This window comes from Thunnus thynnus, chromosome 2 (genome assembly GCF_963924715.1).
Source record: "Thunnus thynnus chromosome 2, fThuThy2.1, whole genome shotgun sequence".
Taxonomy (NCBI): domain Eukaryota; kingdom Metazoa; phylum Chordata; class Actinopteri; order Scombriformes; family Scombridae; genus Thunnus; species Thunnus thynnus.
The window spans coordinates 38,738,412-38,761,562 of NC_089518.1; the positions used below are offsets into that span (position 1 = coordinate 38,738,412).

At 38.2% G+C, this 23,151-nt stretch overlaps 1 protein-coding gene and 1 long non-coding RNA gene across 3 annotated transcripts; one reads left to right on the top strand and one right to left on the bottom strand.

Annotated features, from left to right (window-relative positions):
* The first annotated feature begins 105 nt into the window (after positions 1-105).
* On the top strand, positions 106-19,343 carry LOC137170315 (uncharacterized). Its single transcript, XM_067573588.1, has 5 exons — positions 106-5,538; positions 7,070-7,184; positions 7,647-7,691; positions 8,809-8,896; positions 11,077-19,343. Exons 1-5 carry the CDS (start codon positions 5,466-5,468, stop codon positions 17,557-17,559), a joined length of 6,804 nt encoding a protein of 2,267 aa, XP_067429689.1. The 5' UTR covers positions 106-5,465; the 3' UTR covers positions 17,560-19,343.
* Positions 19,344-20,395: 1,052 nt separating this feature from the next.
* LOC137170319 (uncharacterized) lies at positions 20,396-22,776 on the bottom strand. Of its 2 annotated transcripts, none has more exons than XR_010924599.1 (2): positions 21,391-22,776; positions 20,396-21,219 (listed from the first exon to the last, which is right to left on the bottom strand). It is a non-coding gene; the product is annotated as an uncharacterized lncRNA (long non-coding RNA). The 2 variants fall into 2 exon arrangements; XR_010924600.1 differs by having other exon boundaries at positions 20,396-21,297.
* Positions 22,777-23,151: the final 375 nt, after the last annotated feature.

Sequence of the window (23,151 nt, forward strand, 5' to 3'; positions counted from 1 at the left end):
AACAGAAAATCATTTTTTACAGGAAACAACTCAGACTGCTGTTACTAAAGAGAGAAAGTCTCCCCTTTTTCAGAATATACTTATACTTTTTAAATGTGTCACAAACTGGCTCAGAGTCAGACACAAAAAAGTGAATCGCATTAATTTAGTTTCTTTAATTGACATTTATTGTCAACGTATGATAAAATAATATAATAATAATGTTCGTCAGGTAGGTCAGTAATGAATGCAGTGTGTGATGTGTGCAAACAAAACACAAAACCCTGACCAAGAAGGTGGAGAGGGAGGGACATCACAGATATATAAACTGGACTGTCCTCTCATTTTCTAAATGTCGTCCAAGCTGCACAGGACCTGGATTATATTTGTGTCAAATAAGAACCAGTAAACTGAAAAACTTTAGAGTGTGTATATGTGTTATTGGAACTGTATTCCATCGAGGAAAAAGCAGTTAAATAATAGTAAATTTTATGACATTATTTTTGGCTGGACTGCAACAGCGGGGCCAGCCCTATAACCGTGGTTGAGTGTCTGAGTGATGAAGTTACACCATTGGTTAGCCGGCTGTGTTGGAGTTTCCTCATTGGCCGTTACTCTTTCAAAATGAATCAGCGCAAACTGATGGAAGTGGAGGACAGCAGTGATGCAGAGTAACTGTGTTTCTGCTTTCAGCTCTGGTGTTAAATGCAGTGAAGTTGGTTAAACTGCTGTTTTATCAGACATGTAGCAGCATCTCTGCGTCTCCTCCTCTAGTGTGATCGACTCTCCGACTGACAGCGCTGTCAGCAGCCAGCAGGAGAGACGCTCTGCAGTGTGTTTGTATTTTATTACTGCACTAATACCAGGACACAAACATTTTATTTCTCTGATGTTTTCACATCACAAACAAAGAACAACTGCATTAAAATATGATTCTTGCAACTAAAACATGAGACTCATGTAGCTGTTATATCAGTTTAGTGTGGGGCGGCTGCTCTGCAGGTTTGACAGTAACTGCAGTAACTGGGCGGAGATAAACCTCCTGAATTTGCACTTAAAAGGCTGTGAAAACTTTCTCACTGCAGCCTCCTTAACTGGGAAAGAGACAGAAAAAAGGCACATAGAGGGAGGAGGGAGTTAAAGCACCCAAATAATCACTCAACACAGAGTGAAAAACAAAGAGACATCTGCAGAGTGAAACAGATGAAAGAGCAGGGGGAGTTAATAATAATTAGAATAGTTCTAACTTATATCTTTAAACACAAGTTGAAAGATCATGAGGAAATTTGGCAACCTTTAGTCTCTCATTTTGCAGAAGGAAGTGAATCTTAACTGCAGTCTGGGGCGGGGGTGGGGAGGAGGCAGATAAGGGGAGAGTGTGAGGCTGGTTATGGATTAGAGGTCTTTGTTTTTCTTTGATATGTATATAATATGTATGATTTGATTTTTTTTTTCTGTCCTTTGACATTGTTTGCTTATATGAAAAGAAGGATGGCAATACTATGTGTGTTTATCTTTGAAAATTATGCTTCACAATAAAATCATTTGAAACAACAATACGTTGAAAATAAATATACTGAGTGAATTACATTTAAGGGACTGATTTAGTTCTCGTAACACCTGCAGGGTTTTGTAGATTTGGTTTATTGCAAAATGTCAGACAATCCCAAGCTCTATACCACCCACATCAGAGACTGAATATTTCTGAAGATTGTGTGGGGAATTATTTGTTGGGTTGCATATATTAGGGCTAAAGCAGGATTTTGACTGTTATTATTTGTGTTATATTAATTATTAACTGGTGTTTTAGGTCTCAAGCTTTATCACAGTTTGAACAGCCATTAATCATATTAAAAATGTATTTCATAATTATGTCATTTCACAACTGACCTTTAGTACCAAAGGGAGTGGAGACAAAAACACAAAGGCTGGTGTTCCTCAAAGTTTTTCTCAGAAGTTTCAACCAAAGTGTCCGTTTTTAGCTTCAGGATTACAGTCCTAGCTGGAAAGCTCATGAAGTGGATGAAGAAAAAGGAAGAAGCCAAAAACGAAAGAGGATGAGGAACCACAAAAGAGTCGATTAGAGTTACGGCTTTCTTAATAATTGGCACTGATTCCTACACACACATCACATATCAAATGACAAAAAGTTATCAACAGGTATAACAGAAAATCATTTTTTACAGGAAACAACTCAGACTGCTGTTACTAAAGAGAGAAAGTCTCCCCTTTTTCAGAATATACTTATACTTTTTAAATGTGTCACAAACTGGCTCAGAGTCAGACACAAAAAAGTGAACCGCATTAATTTAGTTTCTTTAATTGACATTTATTGTCAACGTATGATAAAATAATATAATAATAATGTTCGTCAGGTAGGTCAGTAAGGAATGCAGTGTGTGATGTGTGCAAACAAAACACAAAACCCTGACCAAGAAGGTGGAGAGGGAGGGACATCACAGATATTATATAAACTGGACTGTCCTCTCATTTTCTAAATGTCATCCAAGCTTCACAGGACCTGGATTATATTTGGGTAAGTCAAATAAGAACCAGTAAACTGAAATACTTTAGTGTGTGTATGTTTTATTGGAACTGTAACATATTCCATCGTGGAAAAAGCAGTTAAACCCTGATCTCCACATTGTTCTATCATCATGTTAGATCTTATTTAAATATGTTTGATGCCTGAATTTCATTGCATACCTATACCTTGATATATAAAGCTAACTTACTGCTTTAAATGTGACATATGAACAAATAAATAATTCACTCAATTACTGCTTTTATTTTTTCCTTTAAAAATGTAAATGCAGGACTTTAACCAGACATGGGATATTTTTACATTTTGTTTTGCCAACTTTTACACAATCTGAGTTTTGTGTCATTTCAAGCAGAACTCTGAAGTTATGCGTACATAAATTAATTACCCATCAGCTGTTTTGATCATTAACACATCAACTTCAAAGCCAAAGTTTGTATTAATTTTTTATGTTAAGTAACTTTGCACTATGTTGAGAAAAAAAAAATTGTCACGCCCCTTACCTGGATATGTAGTATCTAAGTACTCTACCTTTCAAAATAATACAGAAAGTATCACAAAAATCAGAGAGTTCTGAAGACGCCTCAGAGATTTACAAAGCTTTCTCTACAGGCTGTGCAATAACAGATCTCCACTTCCACGGGTAGAAATATCTGGGAGCACCTGCCCCAGATTTTGAGTTTGGAGGGTCTTGAAAAACTGATAAATAACCGTTAACATTTTGCTGTAAGTAATTATATTAGAAACACATAAAATCAATGTTAAAAACTGTCATCTGTCATTTCAAATGTGTGTTTGTAACTCTGACCTGCATGGCCCAGGTATCATCAGATAATTCGTAATTCATTTGTAATTCAAAAACCAAAAAATGCTGAATCTGTTATTTGTTTCAAAACAAAAAACAAAAAAACGTTTTTGGTGTCAGAATCAAATAACGAAAAACCAATCAAGCCCGGCCTGTTTTTGGTTTTTGCCGATTCGTTTTATCGTTATTCCTTTTTGGATTGAATATCCAGCAGGTCTGCGGACATTCAGCCAATTAATTTTTTTGCGTTTGAAACCAAAAACGGAAGTCACATGGTTTTTCCTTTTTTCATTTTAAACCAAAAACAAAAAACGGAATCACGTGATCTATTTTTTTTTTTGTTTCCCAACGAAAATCCAGAAAATCAAATTCAAAAGACCGTTCAATTTTGGTTTAGAAGTATTTTTGTCAGTTTTGTACGATAGGGGAAGCAACTACATTAGCCTACCCATGATCCTCAGCGACCGTTGCTATGGTGAAGACGCCAGCGACAGTCTTAACATATAGTCAGTATAACATTATGTAGTACTGCAGATTATTGGTTACAATCGGGATCAACGTACTTTACTGTACATTGAACTGTAAAGAAAATAATGTGTGCTATGGACAAAGAATCGAAGTGTATGAAATATATGATGGTGACAAGAATAAATTAAACATAAATAATTAATAAATTATTACATTATGTAACAGTGGAGCTTGAATAAAATGCACATTTATTTATTTATTTTTCACGTATTACGGCTCATTTGCTGCTTTCACCATGTCTAGTTTTGTGCGCCTTTGTTTAGGCTAAATATTGTGTGTGGATCAGATAAGCTATTCTCTGTTGCTACTGAAGCTCATTCAGTTCAGCAGCACCTAACATAATTTCTGCTGTGCATTAAAATGGAGTAATCAGCCTTTGTCTATCAGCATGCAGTAAAAACTTAACTGCCATTCCTGATCACACACCTTTGTGAAGTACGATTCTCTTTTATGTCAGAAACACAAATAATATTTCAGAGTAGAAAGGATGTAGAAAACACATTCCCAGTTAGTTATATAGAAACAGGCCAAACTTTTTAACGAAGTGGTGAGTTTATTTTTTTATTTTTCTTTGTAATATTTGGTATTAGAGGTGGTACTTCATGGCTCGCTTTATGGCTAACACTACAGTTAAGCCAGTTTCAGCTCCCAGGTCAGAAAATGTCCTGATAGGGCTTTAGGGCGCTGATATTAGTCTTCATGCAATGAGTGGAGGTTGTTGTCAATAAAACAACCAACTTCCCAGAGGGAAGTGATTCTGGTCAGGTACAGTTTTTCCTCAGTTGTTACATTAGGGAATGATAATGTCATCTAGGCAGAAGGTAATGTCATTAGAACCTGATGCTCACGGTTCAAAGATCACAGTGTTGGGCTTAGAACCATACAGAGAAGTCCTTGAAGAAAACCTGCTTAAAGAGTAACTACACCCAAATTCTGCTAGCCCCCTCCAGCATATTTAAAACATGCTGACATGCAGACACAGTTGCTGAGTCTGTTTATTATAAGCGACTGTGAGCTTGTTTTTCTGTTAATTTATTTACAAATATTAGTTGTTATGGTGGTGTTTTTTTGGGTTTGATTCTAAAGCGTAGTTGCTTATTTGGACTTGCTCCCTATATATTTAACGTTAAATAAAGTTTGACTGAGTTCCATTTAAGTTGTCAAATATCGCTGCCTGCTGTCAGAGCCACACGTGTTCTAGCTGACATTAAAGTCCCAGACACACTGGATCCATTGACAGATGTCAAGTCGATGCATCTTGTTCATTTTCTATGAGTAGTAGGAGATCCGGCCGTGCAGTGCATGATGTATACGGCACAGTGAGTTGACTACAGGACCTAATTTGTAAGTTGCTTTAGACAAAAGTGTCTGACAAATGAATAAATGTAAATGTATAATTACTTTTCAACTCACCACTGTGGCGTACAGCATCTCCTCCACTCCCTTATTCATCACTCGCAATCACTGGACAATTTTAATTTTCTTTAGACATGCTGTTAACAGGCAAGACCAAAACCAATTTTTGCAGAGTTGAAGTAATATTTAGACAGACTCAAAGCATTAGTACTTCTATGATCAGTCACATTTCTGTTTTTAATATTTTGCAGCGTGATGGCGGGTCGGATGGAGATCTGGAGGACACTTCTGATCCTCTTCAGCCTCCTCAGCCTCACTCAACAGTTTGGTAAGAAATATTTAATATTTTAACAACCTCAAGTTCTCTTTTATGTCTTTACAATCCTTAAGATTTCAGTCCTGGTTGATGAGGCGACACACTTGGTTACAGTGGTAACAGAAGGTGTGATTTAATACTACAGCAAAGACTTGTTGAGCAGCTGCTTTATCAGAAATCCAACAGAAGAGGAGCTGGTGTTTCTGTTTTAATAAAGACGTCAGTCAGTAATAATCACGACCTCCATCTGATTTCATGCTGCACACGGAGCAAGTAGTGAAATATTTCAAACTCATCCTCTGACAAAAAATGACCAAAATGACCTTTGTCTTGTTTTGTAGACGCATTTTGTTGATCAGGCAGCGCTAACCTCTGTGACAGTTACTCTGTTTCCTGTGGCTGTTTCAGAATAAAAGTCACTGTGTTTGGCCAGTTGAAGTCTTTTAATGTGAAGCAGCAGTAGGACATGTTGTGTTAACACTAGCAATAACTTAATACAGCTCTCATAGTGTAAAGAGAGTGAACAGTAAACAGCAAGGCTGATATCAATGTGATACACTTGCTTTGATTACATGCTGCATCGTCTTCCTGAACAACGGACTCCTATACAACCAATAAAAACTACTATACAGAGAGATAATTACTGAATATTAATCACTCCCTCCAGGATTTCACAGTTATTTTGTGATTATGGCGGCCATTTTGCAGCGGCTTATCTCAAACATTGCGGAACAATTTGTGTTGTTTTATGTGCTCTTTTAGTGGTAAATTTCAGGAAAAATCAGAAAACATGTCTCTAAAACGAATGGACACATCTCCATCTGGCTCCATTGTACTTTCAGTATATTGTATAACATGCTAACTGTAAGCATTTTTAGCATTAAGGCCTAAAATACAGCTCAGAATAAATACAACTTCATATGACAAATTATAGCTTAGTTTGATGAAACTGAGCCGAGTCTGATAATAACCCTATTTCGACCAAAAGTTCCAGAGGAACTAATTTCAGAAACTAAACTTGGAGCTAAAAGTCCCAGTTGTTCTTCCTGTTTGCGTTTCCATTAAAATTAAGAGCATTTGTCTCCACAAATCATCTGCTGAGTGTTTGTTGGTTATTTATTTTTGCTTTAGAACAGAATGACACAAAACAATCAGAAAATACTGTTTTATTTCTCGCATTCACCAGCTTTGTTCTTGCTAACACTGCTCCCAAACAAAACAATACCTAATTTTATTTTTAACGTTAACAAACACCTTTCAAAACAAAAACCAACAAAAACCTTTCAGCTACTGTAAAATCCTGGTGTAATGTACAGTACCAGTCAAAAGTTTGGACACACTTTCTTATTCAAGTGAATGGGAAAGTGTATCCATCCAGAGGTGCTGATCTCTCTCTGAGAAATTCAACTAAACCTCAGTCTGCCAATGACATATCTGCTCTCATCTCCCTTTCCTCTAACATTCACTATGAACTCAAAGCATGAACATAAGGAACACCTACAATTGATCCTCATTTAATGTAAAATTTGTCTTAACTTTGCAGAGGTGAGAGAGGATGAATGGGAGGAGCTCAGCCCTGATATCGCTGCACTGCATCGCCTCAGAGGACTGCCTGAACACATGTTTCATGAAAGGCTCAAGAACCCTTCGAACCCAAAGTAAAGTTATATGTCTCCTTTCCAACTGTAAAGGCCTTGGCACAACTACAATGCATATATTTTAGAACATATGATACATATTAGTATTCAGGCACTGCTGTGATAAATGTGACAATAGTCCATATAGTTTTCTGTTGGATGGGACTATTTATCCATATCCTTTTACCTCAAGGGAAATACACAAATTCCCACTTGAAGGATGGGTTCACAATTTTTCAAGTCTGCCCAAATGAACAGTGAAACCTGTTTTTCTTGCTGTAATAATTCCTCCTGTTCATACTGACCATTAGAAGACCCCTTCATAATGCACTTACAATGTAAGAGATGCAGGACAAAATCTACCGCCCTCGTTTAGGCAAAATTGTAATTAAAAGTTTATCTGAAGCTAATATGAGGCTTCAGCAATGTGATTTAATCAAATCAAGTGGATAAAAATGTAATAAGGAATATATTTCATCTTAGGGCCACGTCCATGCTTGGGGCCAGAGTTGAGAGATCCACTAGCAGGTAAGGAGCCATGGTCACAGCTAAGGTTTGTGATGCAGCTGTGGTGAGAAAGCTTTCATTCACCACCACCTGAAAATATGGGCCCTGCAGTACACACTTGTTGAGATTATTGTAACTTTTTCTCACTGTAAAAATCTGTTAAACTCAGGGTAGTTCTTCTTAAAAACTGTGATGTATGTGATGTTAATTTGTTTGATCAGATAGTATCAAGTTTTCTTCTCAGAATGTGACAACTATGACTATATATTTTAAATGAAGCTACCCATTATTTTAGGTATAAAATAATGGGTATTGTGTTGACATCAATATTCTTTTGCTTAAATAATGCATTGTTGGCTTATCAGCGTACTTCTCAATATGATTTTGAAGTAAAACTTTACAGTGTCAAGGCTGGACAAAGGAGGGGAGACCACACATGAGTTATAACTAAAAATAAATTTATAGTACATAACTTAAAGATAAATGAAACTAAACACAACCAAAATCAACATAGTGGAAGCCAGAGGGGAGAAGCAAATGACTGACTGCCTCCAGCTTATATGGAAGCTGGGCAGTCCAGGTGAGCTGAATCCTCCTGACGACCCAACTCCACCAACCAGACTCCTGCAGGTAGAGAACTCAGAGTCTGTTCAGAGAGGGTCGTCACAACAGATATCCTTCATTCTTTGATATGACTAAAGTTACAGGATGCAGAGTTGTTATTAGGTTTAAACAGTATAACTGGTAATAATGAAACACTTGTAGAGGTATCCACCATGGTATGGATTTCACTAGTTTGGCCATTTGTTGCAATGTTGACATGATCATGAAACATGTCTGAGAGACTTTCCCTCATGATCATACGGTATAGTGTCCCTCAGACTGAATGTAGATTGACTCATTTGTACAAATAGAAGCAAAATCTGATTCTGTGAGAGAAATGCTGCTGTACAGAAAAATATTTTACATTCTCTTGGCCTCATTGTGCACCTACACAATGAGGCATCCCAACTTGTTCAGCTGTTTTTTTTAGGGAAGGTCCTCGTGAACTTTTCATGTGGTCTTTATCAGGCTTTATTGACTTTGTGTAATTACTGTGTTTCCCTCTGTGATATAAACATCATTTATCTTCTTTTAGGATGAAAACTGACCAAAACCTGATGAGTCTGCTGAATGATTTTCAGGAGTGTGAGAATTTCACAGCTTGTGTCATTCAGATGGAACAGGTTAGTGGGTTTTAAAAGAAAGTTGAAGCACAGCAGTTTAGAAAACTGAACTTAATCATACTGGAACCATAAGCAGTCAGTATAGATGTCCTGATCAAGTTTTTCTGGCCGTGATCCTGATCTGACTCCTTTAATATTGAGTATCTGCAGATAATGAGTCCCATCTGATACTTCTATTTACATAGCAGCAGAAGATGTTATTTTTTTATTTAGTCCTTATCTAGTAAGGCAGTCTCATTGAGATTAAGATCTCTTTTCCAAGAGAGATCTGAGAACAAAAAACATTCATAAGACAAGAACACAATCAGCGGACAGAAACTACACAATAAACAAGAAATCAATAAAAACAGTTACAAGAATCATAAAAAACATGATAATAACACTTCAAAATCTCCAAGAGGCATGTAAGACTCAAGTTTCAGTCAGTTTACAGTTCAAAAGGTGTGTAGCACCTGAAACCAGTTCTACCAACATTAGTGCAAACATGAGGTCTATCTGATGTGAAGTAGTTACTAGATCATGTGCTGTAGTTACTAGATGTTGATGAGAGAAGAGATGTGAGGTAATTTGGAAGCTTCAACAGTCAAGCTTTGCAGATGAATAACATGAGATGGTATTTTCTTCTTGTCTGTAAGGAAGTCCAACCAACCTTGTGATACAGAGAACTATAATTAATATAGATCTGGCACAGTGAAATAGCAGATGAAGCCTTCTGACTTTGGCAGACATTTTTCCTAAGCTACTTAATCCAAATACTGAAGGTCCTAGTTCAAAAATTATTGATCTAATATGAATAAAAGGTTTCATTGAGAGAATGTGACTCCTGATGCGACGCGATCAGCTTGAGTTGGAACTACAGAAACATGCTGATTGTACAGTGATGTCACAGAGTTGAGGCTCTTCTCCCACAAATTATCTTTGGTCGAGTACAGACACACAAACAAGAGAAAAGTGTCATTTTGTCATCATGTTACTCACAGAATTAACGTTCATTAGCTACAGCTGATATGAACTGCTGCCGTTGAGGTTTGTCATTTTAACCAGCAGAGGCGACAGTCGGCGTCAGCTACAAATGAGAAGCTGCAAACTGAATATTTTGTGTACTGCCACTCTTTACCAATGAGAAAGCGATAGTTATGGTCAGAATTTAGCGAGTCTGTTTATCTTGCAAACCAGAACGTCAGAAAACAGAGTCACTCACTCCGGTGGGCGGAAATAAATTTTCACACACAAATTTTCACTCTTTAACACATATATGAGTGAAATGCTCACACTATAAGCTGTTGTAAAGGAAAGCAGTGCCGATCATTTAAGATCTGCCCGGATTGGCCCAGACACCAATTTCAATTCAATTCCATTCAATTCAATTTTATTTATATAGCGCTAAATCATAACAAGTTATATCAGGGAACTTTTCACATAGAGCACTCTTTAATTTACAGAGACCCAATATTCCCCCATGAGCAGCACTTAGCGACAACGGCAAGGAAAAACTCCCCTTTAACGGGAAGAAACCTCAAGCAGAACTGGACTCTAGGTAGGCAGCCATCTGCCTTAACTGGTTGGGTTGAGAGAGAAAGGAGGAGGGAGGGAGGAGAGATACAGAGAAGCATGATAACAACAATAATAACAATAACAACCATAGTAATAACAGAGATACGACTAGTAATAATAATAGCAATAATAGCAACAGAAGGTGTGGAGGCAGGACATCCATGGACCACGCCACCATCCCTGCACCAATCTGTAGGATCACTTTGGGACATCTCTATTAGTGTTTAATTAATCAAACTAGTTATCAAAAGAGTTGATACATCAAAATAACTGTATGGAATGATTAACTACCTTGTAAAAATTCACAAACATGCACGCGCACACACACACACACACACACACACACACACACACACCAAAAATGTAAGTAATATTTTTCTCACAAATTTTGGGATGTGAGGAAGAGTTCAAGACAACAATGTGAGATTGTCATGACATCAACAGTCTAATATTGTATTTGAGACGTTCTGCATTGCATGTCTCAATTCTACAAAGAAAACTACGATGTTTGAGTTAAGCAGAATTAATGCCCTCTTCATTTATTTAATCAATCTATGTTAAAACCTGTGATTTTATCTTAAGATAACTTGATGATCTGCTTATTTTTATTCTCAATTATTTTCCAGGATTTTGACGCCTTCTTGGCAGATATTGATGAACAAAAGATACAAGATCGGCTGCTAAGTGCTTCAGAGATCTCACACAGTTACAGCCAAAAAATTCTCCTTATGACTGACAAAGAAAAGTTGACGAATGACAGAGTCCAACAGGAATACAACATGGATCCTCATTACTCAGTAATAGTCAGTAAAGAATGCCTGTACAATGTCTCATGTGTACCGGAGACAGACAGCTACACTGTAGTGAAAATATTTGGAAGTGTTTCAGAAGATGGACAAACTGTGTCTGGCCTCTCTGGCTCATCACTTGCAGAACTGATGCTGAAGTCATCACTGGAAGCAGCACCAGTTTTCTCCCTTGATGGAAACACAACCACAGACTTCCAACATAACTTCATTCGGGTGTTTATGGGCCGTGGAATCAAAGCAGTCTTAGAAACAAACCAGGAGAGTCACCAGATTTACCAGGTCATGAATCAACCTGACTCAGTTTCCAGCTACCGAATACCACAAAGACCAGTTGATCATACCACACAGTATGACCATCAGCAGATCCTCATTATGGAAGATGATCCTGTGGTCAGAAAAGCTGCCACTTATCTTTATGAGAAGCACCCATCAGTTAGTTCTGTCTATGTTCTTGATGAAAACAAGAGACCAAAACTGATTCACGGAGCCTCTGTGCCTCTGTCAGAGGACAGCAGACTGGTGCTGGTAGGTCATGGTGGGAGAGACAACTCAGGAGAGACAAGAATGGCAGGATACACAGCCCAAGATATGACTAAAATCATTCAACAAACCTTCAGGATCAACAATAAAATCAAAACAATAAGTGTGGTGGCCTGTGATGTTGGAGCAAATAAAGCTTTTGTTGAAACCCTGATGAAGGAGCTCCATGACACCGCCCACATCGAGACAGAACTGCACGTGAGAGATAGTGAGCTCCAGGTCGGACACACTGGAGAGAAAATCACCCAAGAAATCACTCGAGACGGGCTGCAGTGGAGGCATAAAGATGATAGTAAGAAAGTCGTGGCAACTCTCGACAGAAACGGAGATGTAATTATTAGAAATGAGCCTGGCAGTAGAGGAAAAGAAGTTTTTACCAATGAAAGGAACTCTCTAGTTGGAGAAACTCCAAGTGAACATTTGATGATTAACATTGACAGCTGGCACAATCATCCAAGGAGATTCATTGACCAGAGTGTTTTTCAATTGTTTGAGAAAAAAAATGTTAAAAAAATTAAAAATGCCTGTGATGAACTTGAAGCTCTGTCCTGGGGGCTGTTTAATTCAGACCTACCCTTTCCCAAGAAATTCGTCCTCAACAACCTGAATCAAGAAAAGGACCGATATATAATGGTAGACAAAAGCCAGAGTGATACATTAATGAATCATGAGCAGAAAAAAGCAGCTCTTTCTGACTGTTATGAGATAATGTCAGGCAAAGATGTTTTGAAAATTATCCGTCACTATGCAAAGACTGCAGAGAATAAGGCCATATATCTGATGGTTAATGACTGGATATATCAAGTTGAGCCTAAAAATCTGTACGTATATCTAGTAGGAAAAAAGCTTGACAGCAATCAAAGGGGAAATGAGAATGAAATAACTGCGGTTAAGAACTGTATTTTTGAACAATTTGGGAAAGAAAGATACCCAGACATGAGAGAACACATTGCACCTGAGCACTTAGATGAGAATAAAAAGAGGATTGAAAAAAAGAGATATGTTAAATTTGTGGAAGAAACTTTTCGTGGAGAGCACACAACTAGCCTACCGCTTTCCACTGAGGCCTGGTACACCACATATTTCACTGCATCAGTTATATCTGAATCTACAAGAAATTTCCGGACATTCCCTCTGATTCTTATGGCCCTGGACATGTTCCAAAACAAAGACAACAATATACAAGATGAAGGACTGAAATTTTTTTTTGAAGACCATCCAATGGCAAGAGGACTAAGTTGGATTGATCCAAGCAGGCGTGGATTTAGTGGCTCAGCAACACCTGAAGATTCTAGCAAATTACATAATAAATACAAACGTAAGAAGGAAAAATTAATGGGTGACCTTAAAAACCTTATAAATCTCGAAACCAAAATGTTCACAGAATGGGAGAAATCTATTGGTAAAAGTGTAGTGTCACAGATGTTTGAAATGTCAGTAAAAGTGAAAATATTTGAAAAAAAATCAAAACAAGGAGAAGCTTTTAAAATCGATCACACTAATTTCAAAGATAAAATAAAACAGTTGACATTATCTAGAGATGGTGAGGTCCCTTCAGTATCAGGCAAATTAGGAGGCTATGATGACGGCCACGTAACATTGCAAGACTTGAATTCAGCCTCAGAGTTGGAGAATTCTTTCAAACTACAATCCTATTTCTCCAGGGTATCTGCATCGTTTGCTGAACAAATCCACAGCCAACTGAAGGCAAAATATGGTGAAAGTCTGGCAGGACTGCAGATCCAGAAGGGCAGTGCCAGAATGGAGGACGGACAGTTTATATGTCAGCTTGTGTCCGAGGGTGCTGATTCTAAACCTGTTGAGTTCAGGGTTGAATTATCTCCAGAGAGTCAACATTACAATGAAAAAATGCTGAAGAACATTGACACAGCAGTTAATGACTTGGAGATGCACAGTTCAGTGCCCTCCCATCACGTCAACAAGTATGTAGAACGCACAGGGACTGCTGTTGGGATGCTGGGCTTAGTGCTGGGGATGAAAGGAGTTGATCGTGCTTTTGAACAGGGAGACATTAAAGATGGTGTGATGGGGTCTCTGCAAACAGCTCATGGAGTGGCAGCTATGACAACTTCTGTTGTTGCAAGACAAGCTCTGTCCTCAGAGACCAGAATTGCCAAAGCTGCAGCAGCAGTGATGAAAAGCCCTGCAATGAAGGGAACTATGCAAGTTATACCAGCTGTGGGAATTGGATTTGGGATATACAATTTTGCAGAAGATTTAAAAAGAGGTGATGCACTGGGATACATTGATGCTGCCTTAGATGTTGGTATGATTGCTTTAGATATTGTTGAAATTGCTCAGCCTGAACTGACACCATTTATTGCACCTATAAATCTGGCTCTAGCAGTAGTCCGGATGGTCATTGATGATGTTTACATGGGTATCCAGAATGAACTAAACAGCCTCCCAAAGGATGCTGGAGTTCTTGAAAAACTGCGGGCTGTCTTTGTTGGCTTTAGGAAGGGAGTTCAACATTTTGCAATTCATGTGGCAAGTATATTTTACGATTGGCGTTATGATGAAATTGAGGAGGGACACAGACTTGTTGACCAGATATCAGACTATCACAGATATTACAGAGTTATTAAGGAACAGGATGGAACAACTGCCATTGATTTTAGTGGTGGTGACTCTTCTTGGAATGGAGGCGGCATTTACTTCTGCCTCGCTGATCAAGGTCAGTCTGAGTTCTGCATGGATTATTTTGTATCTAGTGATGAGAGTTTTGGGATGAGATGTTGGAACATTGATACACAAGGAAGCAAAGATATAATTCTTGGCCTGGGAGAGTCACATAGATTACAGTATAAGACTCTACAGAAAAAAGTACTCATGTTCATACCAGCTGGCTCTGTGGATGTGGTTTCAGGTTATAAGGCTCTATCCTATTCGAGATATGGGACATACAAAGGGAACAGAGATTCTAATCGTTTTTTTGCAGTACAGAAAGCACAGGACCAACATATGATTAAAGTCATGTTAAGTTACTATTACCAGCTTTATGGTGAACCAGGTGATGACATATTTTTCCTCGGTCCACAGAGAAGTTATGTTGAAGGCTCTGGTGGAAAAGACACATTTATTATTCCTGAAAACGGAGGGAAAACCATAATTAACAACTATGATCCTTCCAAAGCACTTGACACTCTTCATTTCAGTGTTGATTACAGTCACATTTCTGTGTCTAAATCTGGGAATGATGTTGTGTTAATGTATGAGGGCAGCCATACTGTGACCATAAAAGAATGGTTTTTAGGGGAAACGTATCGTCATATGAACATGATGTCAGGAGACGGAGTCTTGTTTGAGATTTCCCCTACTGTGATTTCTTCTGTTCAGCTGGTGGCCAGAGGAATTAACAAGATGTTTAAGACACATGGTGAAACAGTGAACACATCACAGCCGCTTTTACGTACAGTTACAAACATTTTAGGGTCTCGATATGATGACGTGCTGATTGGAAATGGAGAGAAGAATCTGATAGATGGAGGAGGAGGTCAAGATTGTTTGATTGGTGGTGAAGGAGAGGACATATATATGGTAAAATCCTTAAAACAATCTTCAGTATTGATTGAAAATTACTCCAGAGACAATACAACAGATCTGGCTATAATAGAAGCAAATCTTGACACGTTTAAAGTCAGGGTGGAAGGTAACAATATTGTTCTGAATGCTCTCCATGATGATACAGCCATCCATGTGACTTTAGTGAACTGGTTCAGATCACCAGCAGACAGACACTTGTTTGTCATCACAAAAGATCTGGTCACTTTCACAATCTCAGATAACAAGGCTGACTGCCTGCAGAATGATCCTTTCACCAAGTGCATAAGAAGTCACAGCATTGACTACAGCAACTCCCCATCTGCTCTGGTGATGGACCTTCAGGAGGACGAGGCTCTCCACAGTGTGACGGAGGTCCGCGGGTCAGAGTTTAATGATGTCATCAGAGGGAACAAAGAACGCAATATATTCACTCCAGGAAGAGGAAATGATTTCATTCAGGGTAGAGAAGGAGAGGACTGGTATGTCATCACACCAGGCCAAGGAGTGAAAACCATCAACAATCAATCGCCAGATCAAGCTATGGATGTCCTCTTCCTGAAAGCACAATATCAGCACATAGCATGTACTTGTGAAGGACAGAATATCAACATTTTGGTGTATGGAAGAAAAGATGTTATTTTACAGAACTGGTTTGAGTCAAAGAGTTATCAGCACCTGCAGATCAGAACCAGTGATGGAATAACAGCTGGACTGATGTCCAACCTCAGCAGCTGCAGCGAGTCTTTGATGTTTCCCTTAACTGTTGATTACAGAAACCAGAATCCTGAACTACTTAAGTGTTACAGATATTCATCAGTAAAAGTCTTCTGCAACTTCCAAGGCAAAGTGATGATGATGAATCATTTCGATTCAGTGAAAGAAATGTACGGCTCCTCAGGTTTCGACATCATGGTTGGGAACAGCAAAGGAAATGTGCTTGATTCTTATACTGGGGGTGCGCTGATGTTTGGAGGTGAAGGAAAAGACACTTACATCATCAAACGTGGATATGGAAACAACATAATGATTGATAACTTTGCAGAAGATCAGTACATCGATACTGTGTTAGTTGATATAGATTTCCTCGATGGCAGCCAAGTTGCACTCGACTCATCAACAGATGATCTGAGCATGACAATAACAACAATGGGGGAACAATTAACATTCAGTCTGCTAAACTACAATAATGGCTACCAACATCAGCACATAGACTTTCAGAGTTCTGACGGAGTGCATTTTAAATTGAAATCACTAAACTCAACTGGAGATGTCCCCCTCTTTAAGATTGAAGCTTTCAAAGTGACTCTGAAACAATCACAGATTGACTGTCGTTTGGATCTCAGTTCACAGAGAAATTTGTCAAAGGTCCATACAGTGCAAGGCTGTCTGTCCCAGTCCAATGACATACTAGGTAATGATCAGAACAATGCTCTGACTGGTGGCTGGAAGGATGACACCTTGGATGGAGGTGAAGGAGATGACACACTGATTGGAGGGAATGGAGCTGACATCCTGATTGGTGGCTTGGGAGACGACACTCTTTATGGCGAGGATGGAAATGACACTATGATGGGAAACTCTGGCTGGGACAACTTCATTCCTGGACCAGGGGCGGATCTAGTGGATGGAGGTCCTGGCAGAGACACCGTTCTGTACCGGGGTGATCATGAGAAGGGTGAAGGGGTTTATGTTAACCTGTTGACTGGACAGGGCCGCTATGCTGATGCTGAGGGGGACGTGTTGAAGGACGTAGAGACTGTGATCGGCACCATCTACTCTGATATCTTGGTGTCTGGTTATGAAAGTTCCCTTCTCAAAGGTTCGGACGGCAACGATATCTTGGTGTCGACTGGTGGAGATTACCTGGTCGGGGGTGATGGAAGTGACATTTATATGTTGGCTTTCCACCAGGACACAGTCACCATTGACAACTGTGCTAAGGACAATGCCACAGATGTCTTGTATTTAAACTCAAAGTCAACATCAGTATTTGACTGCCAACATTTATCCGGCAGAGTTCTCCTTACTTTCTTTGGACTAAACCAAACTACTGTAAAGATTGCACTGCAAGGCTGGATCAGTGATGAAACTGAATGTGGCCATTTGATGGTGGTTTTCAGAGAGGTGGAGGTGTCAGTGGACCGGCTGCTACAAGAGTGTCAGTTAAGAGAGAAGGAACGGTTTGGTCATTAGTCATACGTTGGGTTATCTGCATCAGTCTTGCCCTCTTCCTCTGCGTTTTCATTATACAAATGTTTAGAAAATCAACTAAAGGGGCACGACAACAAAAAACAGAACAAAAAACAGAAACAAATGCTGATGCCACATCAGTTTCCATGAGGGCTGAAGTAAATTAGATTTCTGTAGATGAAATTTGTTTTTGAATCTCTGAAATTTCATTCCTGGTTATTTCATTTTCATTCCCTAATCATTTGCAGTTTTTAATCATTTATTGTTTATGTTACTTTGATCATATGCTAACATAGTATGGAGGAATGGTGAAAGCTCATGGCAGATCAAAACATTTGAATAATCGAATGGACAAACCTTGTTTTCTAGTTACGGGCATGGTGTCTAAATTGGATAACAGAAAATAATAAATCAATTGGATGGTGAAGAACATTTTCTTCATTTGTCATAGTTTGGACACAAAGATCAGCATAACATTGGACTCATCACTGTCATTGTAGAGATAAAAGACACAGTCTCTCTCTCTGAGACAGCTTTAAAGTGAAGTCTGATAAGGCCAAAGAAATACTGACACCATCAAATGTACTTTCTACTGACTCTTAACACTTTTCTTATTGAAAACTATTGTCAGTGAGTACTGTGGGTTATCCTCAAGAACTGGAACACATTTTGGATGCTTTAAGTATCACAAATGAATTTCATTCACTTCCATTGTATTGTGGTAGTGGCAAAATTCAGTGACAATTTTGTGATTGGGAAAATTTGTATTTGACATTTAGTTAAATTTCACCATTACACCAACTATCAAAAAAGTTATTTGTAGGTCTAAGAAAAGGTAAACATTATAACATTACCCCAATTATCCATTATTGCTGTTGTTTGAGTGGCATACCATCTAGGCTCAACCTGCAGGTTGAACATGATATGGGTTGCTGTTTTATTTATAGAGTGATGTGTTGTGGCAAGAACAACTAAGTAGATTTAAGTACAGGAAGTTTTGTGTTTTATTGCACTCATGTCCATTCTCTAAAAAGACAGCAGCGAGAACAACTTTAAATTTTCCTGTGAGAAAGTAGACATCACTAAAACATTTATTTGGCTCCAAAATCCTGTTCCACTTTAACAGCAGAGTTTTGAGCTGGAATATTTTATAAAGTGTATTATTACAGCTGGGCAGGAGAGATTTTTACGTGTTTTTATAAAGAGCTAATCTTGGTAGCTACTCATAGTATGCTGATGCCAACCCTGCATTTGAATATTAGACAGGATTTGCCTTGAGGCTGGATACTTTTTCTTAAACCCTGTTTTATAACATGAATAAACAGATTGTCTACTCAGTCAACAGTAAACACAACTGACACAAGACTGTACGATCTTGAATTGTTCAGATTTATTGGGCTCATAAGCAGCCAAATACTTAACTGCCAACATCCATGTTTTTCCATCTTGGTATCTAACACACACAGAGGCTGGGAATGACACATGTCCCACCCCACTGCCAAATTCAATTCATATAACTAACTGAGCTTGACTGTCATCTATTATGTAAACACAAATCCTGTTATATTTTCACTCACAGAAACCTTCTGTTAGTCAATATTACTAAAACAAACAGAGGTGCAGCTATGCAGCAGCCGCAGCTTTAAAGTGTGATCCAGTCCCAGTATCTATACCTCCAGAACTTCTTAAAAAACAAAGGAAACTGTGTATTTAATGAAAACAAAAGAAATGTATACTTTATCAATTAATTCATTTCAGCTTTATTGGAATCTTATAATACCCACATATTGTGTTTTGATTTAAATATCATATTTCAAATGTAGCCAAATTCATTTAACTGTTACTGTATTCAAATGTTTCATCATATCAAACTAAAAGTGTGACATTCATCTTAAGAATCCTTTATGATTTATTATATATTATATTCTTGCAAATAAATTTCATATTATTTGTGTGTAAAGATTTATTTTAAAGAAGAATTGCTTTACCTCACTAACTCTTGATAGTTATGTAAAATAAAAGTTCACTTGCAGGAAGACAAAAACTACACGGGTCTCACAAAATTTTGCAAAAGCTCTGTAAATTTTCCACAGAAAAGGCCGGGTGGCTGCAGTAAATGTTGTGGTGACATTCATGGCTGTGATGTGATTAATGAGACCGACCTCAGACCTGACGACATGGGTTCAACCAGAGACACCGAGACAGAGCAAGATGTGTCAGCTCAGATTCAAACTTCTAATGGGTCATATCTAAGCAAGTTATTTAGATCCATCTTTCTCATAAGCAACAGCAGGACTTAGAAACAAACAGCGACTTATGTGTAAGAGAAATTAAAACTGATTTGTGGTAGTCCAAATCCTATACAAAGAGCTAACATGAATACTGTACAGTGAGTAATTGATGGATGTGGTTGTAATGACATCTGTGAGAGACCATGACATCAATATTACAGTAGAGAGTCTCTACGGGCTAGGTTATGCCGGAACAAAAAATGTTTGAATGAACTGCTGTCCGAACATTTAACTGTACTGAGCTATGTAGTACAAAAAGTTCAAACTTTGCTTTCTCACCTTCTCACAGTTGACCAATCACAGGGTCAAGTAGGCATGAATGTTCAGATTGTCCTTTTCAGAAAAGTTACAGGAATGATCTGACACAGCACCTCCAAGTCTGATGTTGGAAAGGTGTGGGAGGGCAGGAGGTTTCAGAAGCTTTTCAATGATCCAACAAGCAGTTCTGTTCTGTGGCTTAATAAGAATGCCCCGCTTCTCTCTCTCAAAGTGGTTAAACTTGCTGTCCCACTGCAAGGTGTCCGATCAGAAACACAGGCGGATGCCACTGAAGTTCAGAACGTTTATTTGGCTTTGCCACCATCAGCACATATCTCTGGTTGAAGTTTACATGTGATTCTGAAAAGGGATAAATAAGAATAATCATCTCCCTTAGTACCATGATGTACATATAGCAACAAATACAAATGATCAAATACAAATAAATATAATAAATCCACCTCCACACTGTATTAGAGCATGGACACTTAACATTTCAGAGTCAACAGGGCCCTCTGCTGGACTTAAATAGCGACGTTTGCATTGTGTACAATTATGTTCCTTCACCATCCTAGGGCTAGGCATCACCTATAAGCTACACCTCAGCTGAATGAATTACACCTTCACCTGTCCGCTATGTAACTTGGATAATAAACATAATAGTAATAATAAGAACAATAACTGAATATGGCGACAGTATCACACGAATGATTACAGTCACAGTAGTCTGTAGTCTGAACAATATATCTGCGCTTGGTAACAAACAACACAGCAACAATGTAGCAAACAGTGACGTTATGCTAATCGCTACGGAGTTAACTTTGTCAAGTCACCTTATGCAAAATTACCCATTACCAACATAGTGACTGTCACACAACACCACTCATTAACAAACCAGTGTGGCCTAATTACTGCGTATATGAACACACGCGACTTCAAAGAGTCCAACAAGGGATGTTTTTGGCTCTGTGATCTTCTCTGGTACACTAATACTTCCTGTCGGTGTGCAGTAGCTACTGTGCGGCGTACAGTAGCAGCAGCTGTGTAATCCCATTGGCTGCCGGCAGATGTGGAGAGGTAGACAGCGCGGTGAGAGGGGGAGAGAGCGCCCTACCTGGGCAGTAGGACAGCAGAGGTGACAACCCTTTTAACAAGTTCCGATTAAGCATACTGGCATCTGTTTGGCATCCAACTTTGAAAAACCACAACTCATTGAATGATCAACAGATAAGGCAACAAATTAATTTGTCTGGCAACAAATATTCCAAAATCACGGTTCACTTACTAGCTTTTTCCGGAGCTTTTGTCCTTCTGTTCAGCCTTTTCAATTCCACCATATTTGCATGTGCTTCAGGGAGATGGATCAACACTGACAAAACAGCCTGAATGTTTCGGTTCCCCTACTGAATGTGAAAGCAAAAACAATTGAATCTTACATCACAAAAGACTGCTACGTTTATAGAGTTGGTTCACACAAATCACAAAATGATAATTTTATTATTTACCAATGTGCAGATATACTAGCTTTGGTTTTATTTGTCCAGGTTTTTAGACATGTGTCTCAGATTCCTGCCTCTTCTGTTTGGTTGACTCTAAGGGCCTGGATGTTGTTTTTTCTTTATTAGAGTACCTTATTCCAATTAAATAAAAAATATATACTCTATGTCACATTACTCCCAACACTAACAAGAATTATGGCCAGCCACAGGTGAAATCCCATACATTGGGTACCTTTGACACCTGCACAAAGAAAAGATTTAACTGTACTTTTTAAGTTAACATTATGTTGGTCTCTACTTGATATCTGGAAATGTGCATGTTCACCTGAAATACGTGCTACCAACACAAACATGTATGCCACAGTTCCCCAGAGGTGGTCACTAATCATAAATCAACATCAGCTAATAATATTTAAAATGTGCAATATCGCAAGAAAACTGGAAAGTGAGGTGCACTGTTACTGTTAGTATGAGCTGCTGTTTACTAGTTTTAAATAATCAGAGCTATTTGTGTTAAAGTTTAACATACTTACCTTATACAGTATAGTTCCATGTAGGAAAACAGTCTTGTAATTATCTCTGTGATGTCCATATGGTAGAAAAAACGTAAATGGAACATAACCGTGGCTGGTTTCGGTAGACGTCTGCTATGAAAATATCACCACAAAGTAGAGTACATCAACGTGCCTTTTCAATCCTACCTTTTCATCTGAAGTCCATCCATTTTTATCTTTGGGCTGGCAGTGGCCAGGGACACTGATGGCCTAATGAATTCTTTAATTTCATCTGCAAAACTTTGAGGTGTACACATGACCACCAATAATAACATTTCAAAAGTTATTTAATAACTCATTTTGTACAGCCAAAAATGTTAAATTACAGACACAAACAAGTACTATCAAAAACAGGGAGAACATTTTTAAAAATAAAATTTAGACCTAGGCTATAAAATCTCTTACTCAAGGAAGAGCTCATATTTATCAAAATAAACTCCATTTTAACCATATTCATAACTGCAGTTTAGTTAAGAAAGCTAGTTAGGTTAGTTGTAGCTTCTACCTAGCTAGATGTTAGCTGACTAGCAAGCTAGCTAACTACCTAGCTAGGCACAATTAGCAAAAAACTAGCTTTTCTGCATATGCTGCTGATACCAATTGCTAAAACATTGTGATACACATTTTATATTTATATTTTCTGGTTTTAGTCCTCTATGACAGTAAACTGAATATCTTTGGGTTGTGGACAAAACAAGATACTTGACATTTGGGGAACAATGATTGACATTTTCCACAATTTTCTGACATTTAACAACTAATTGATTAATCGAGTAGGCTAAATAATAGACAGCAATAATGAAAATAGTCATTAGTTGCAGCCCTAGCTGTTGAGTAACTAGCTAACTGTCTGCTAGCTAACTGTCTGCTACCTAATCACGTTAACTTCAAGAATAACATTACTAGAGCCAAACTAACTCTCTTATTAACCAATTAGCTGATCAACACAAAATGAATTGTCAATTATTTGATAGTCAATAACTGTTTCAGTTT

What these genes read in the sequence shown, in the direction of transcription:
- LOC137170315 (XM_067573588.1), top strand. Translation starts at nt 5,466, where the DNA reads ATGGCGGGTCGGATGGAGATCTGGAGGACACTTCTGATCCTCTTCAGC. An exon ending in AAGAACCCTTCGAACCCAAA is followed by an intron (nt 7,185 to 7,646) that starts GTAAAGTTATAT and finishes ATTTCATCTTAG; the next exon opens with GGCCACGTCCATGCTTGGGG. An exon ending in GTTGAGAGATCCACTAGCAG is followed by an intron (nt 7,692 to 8,808) that starts GTAAGGAGCCAT and finishes ATCTTCTTTTAG; the next exon opens with GATGAAAACTGACCAAAACC.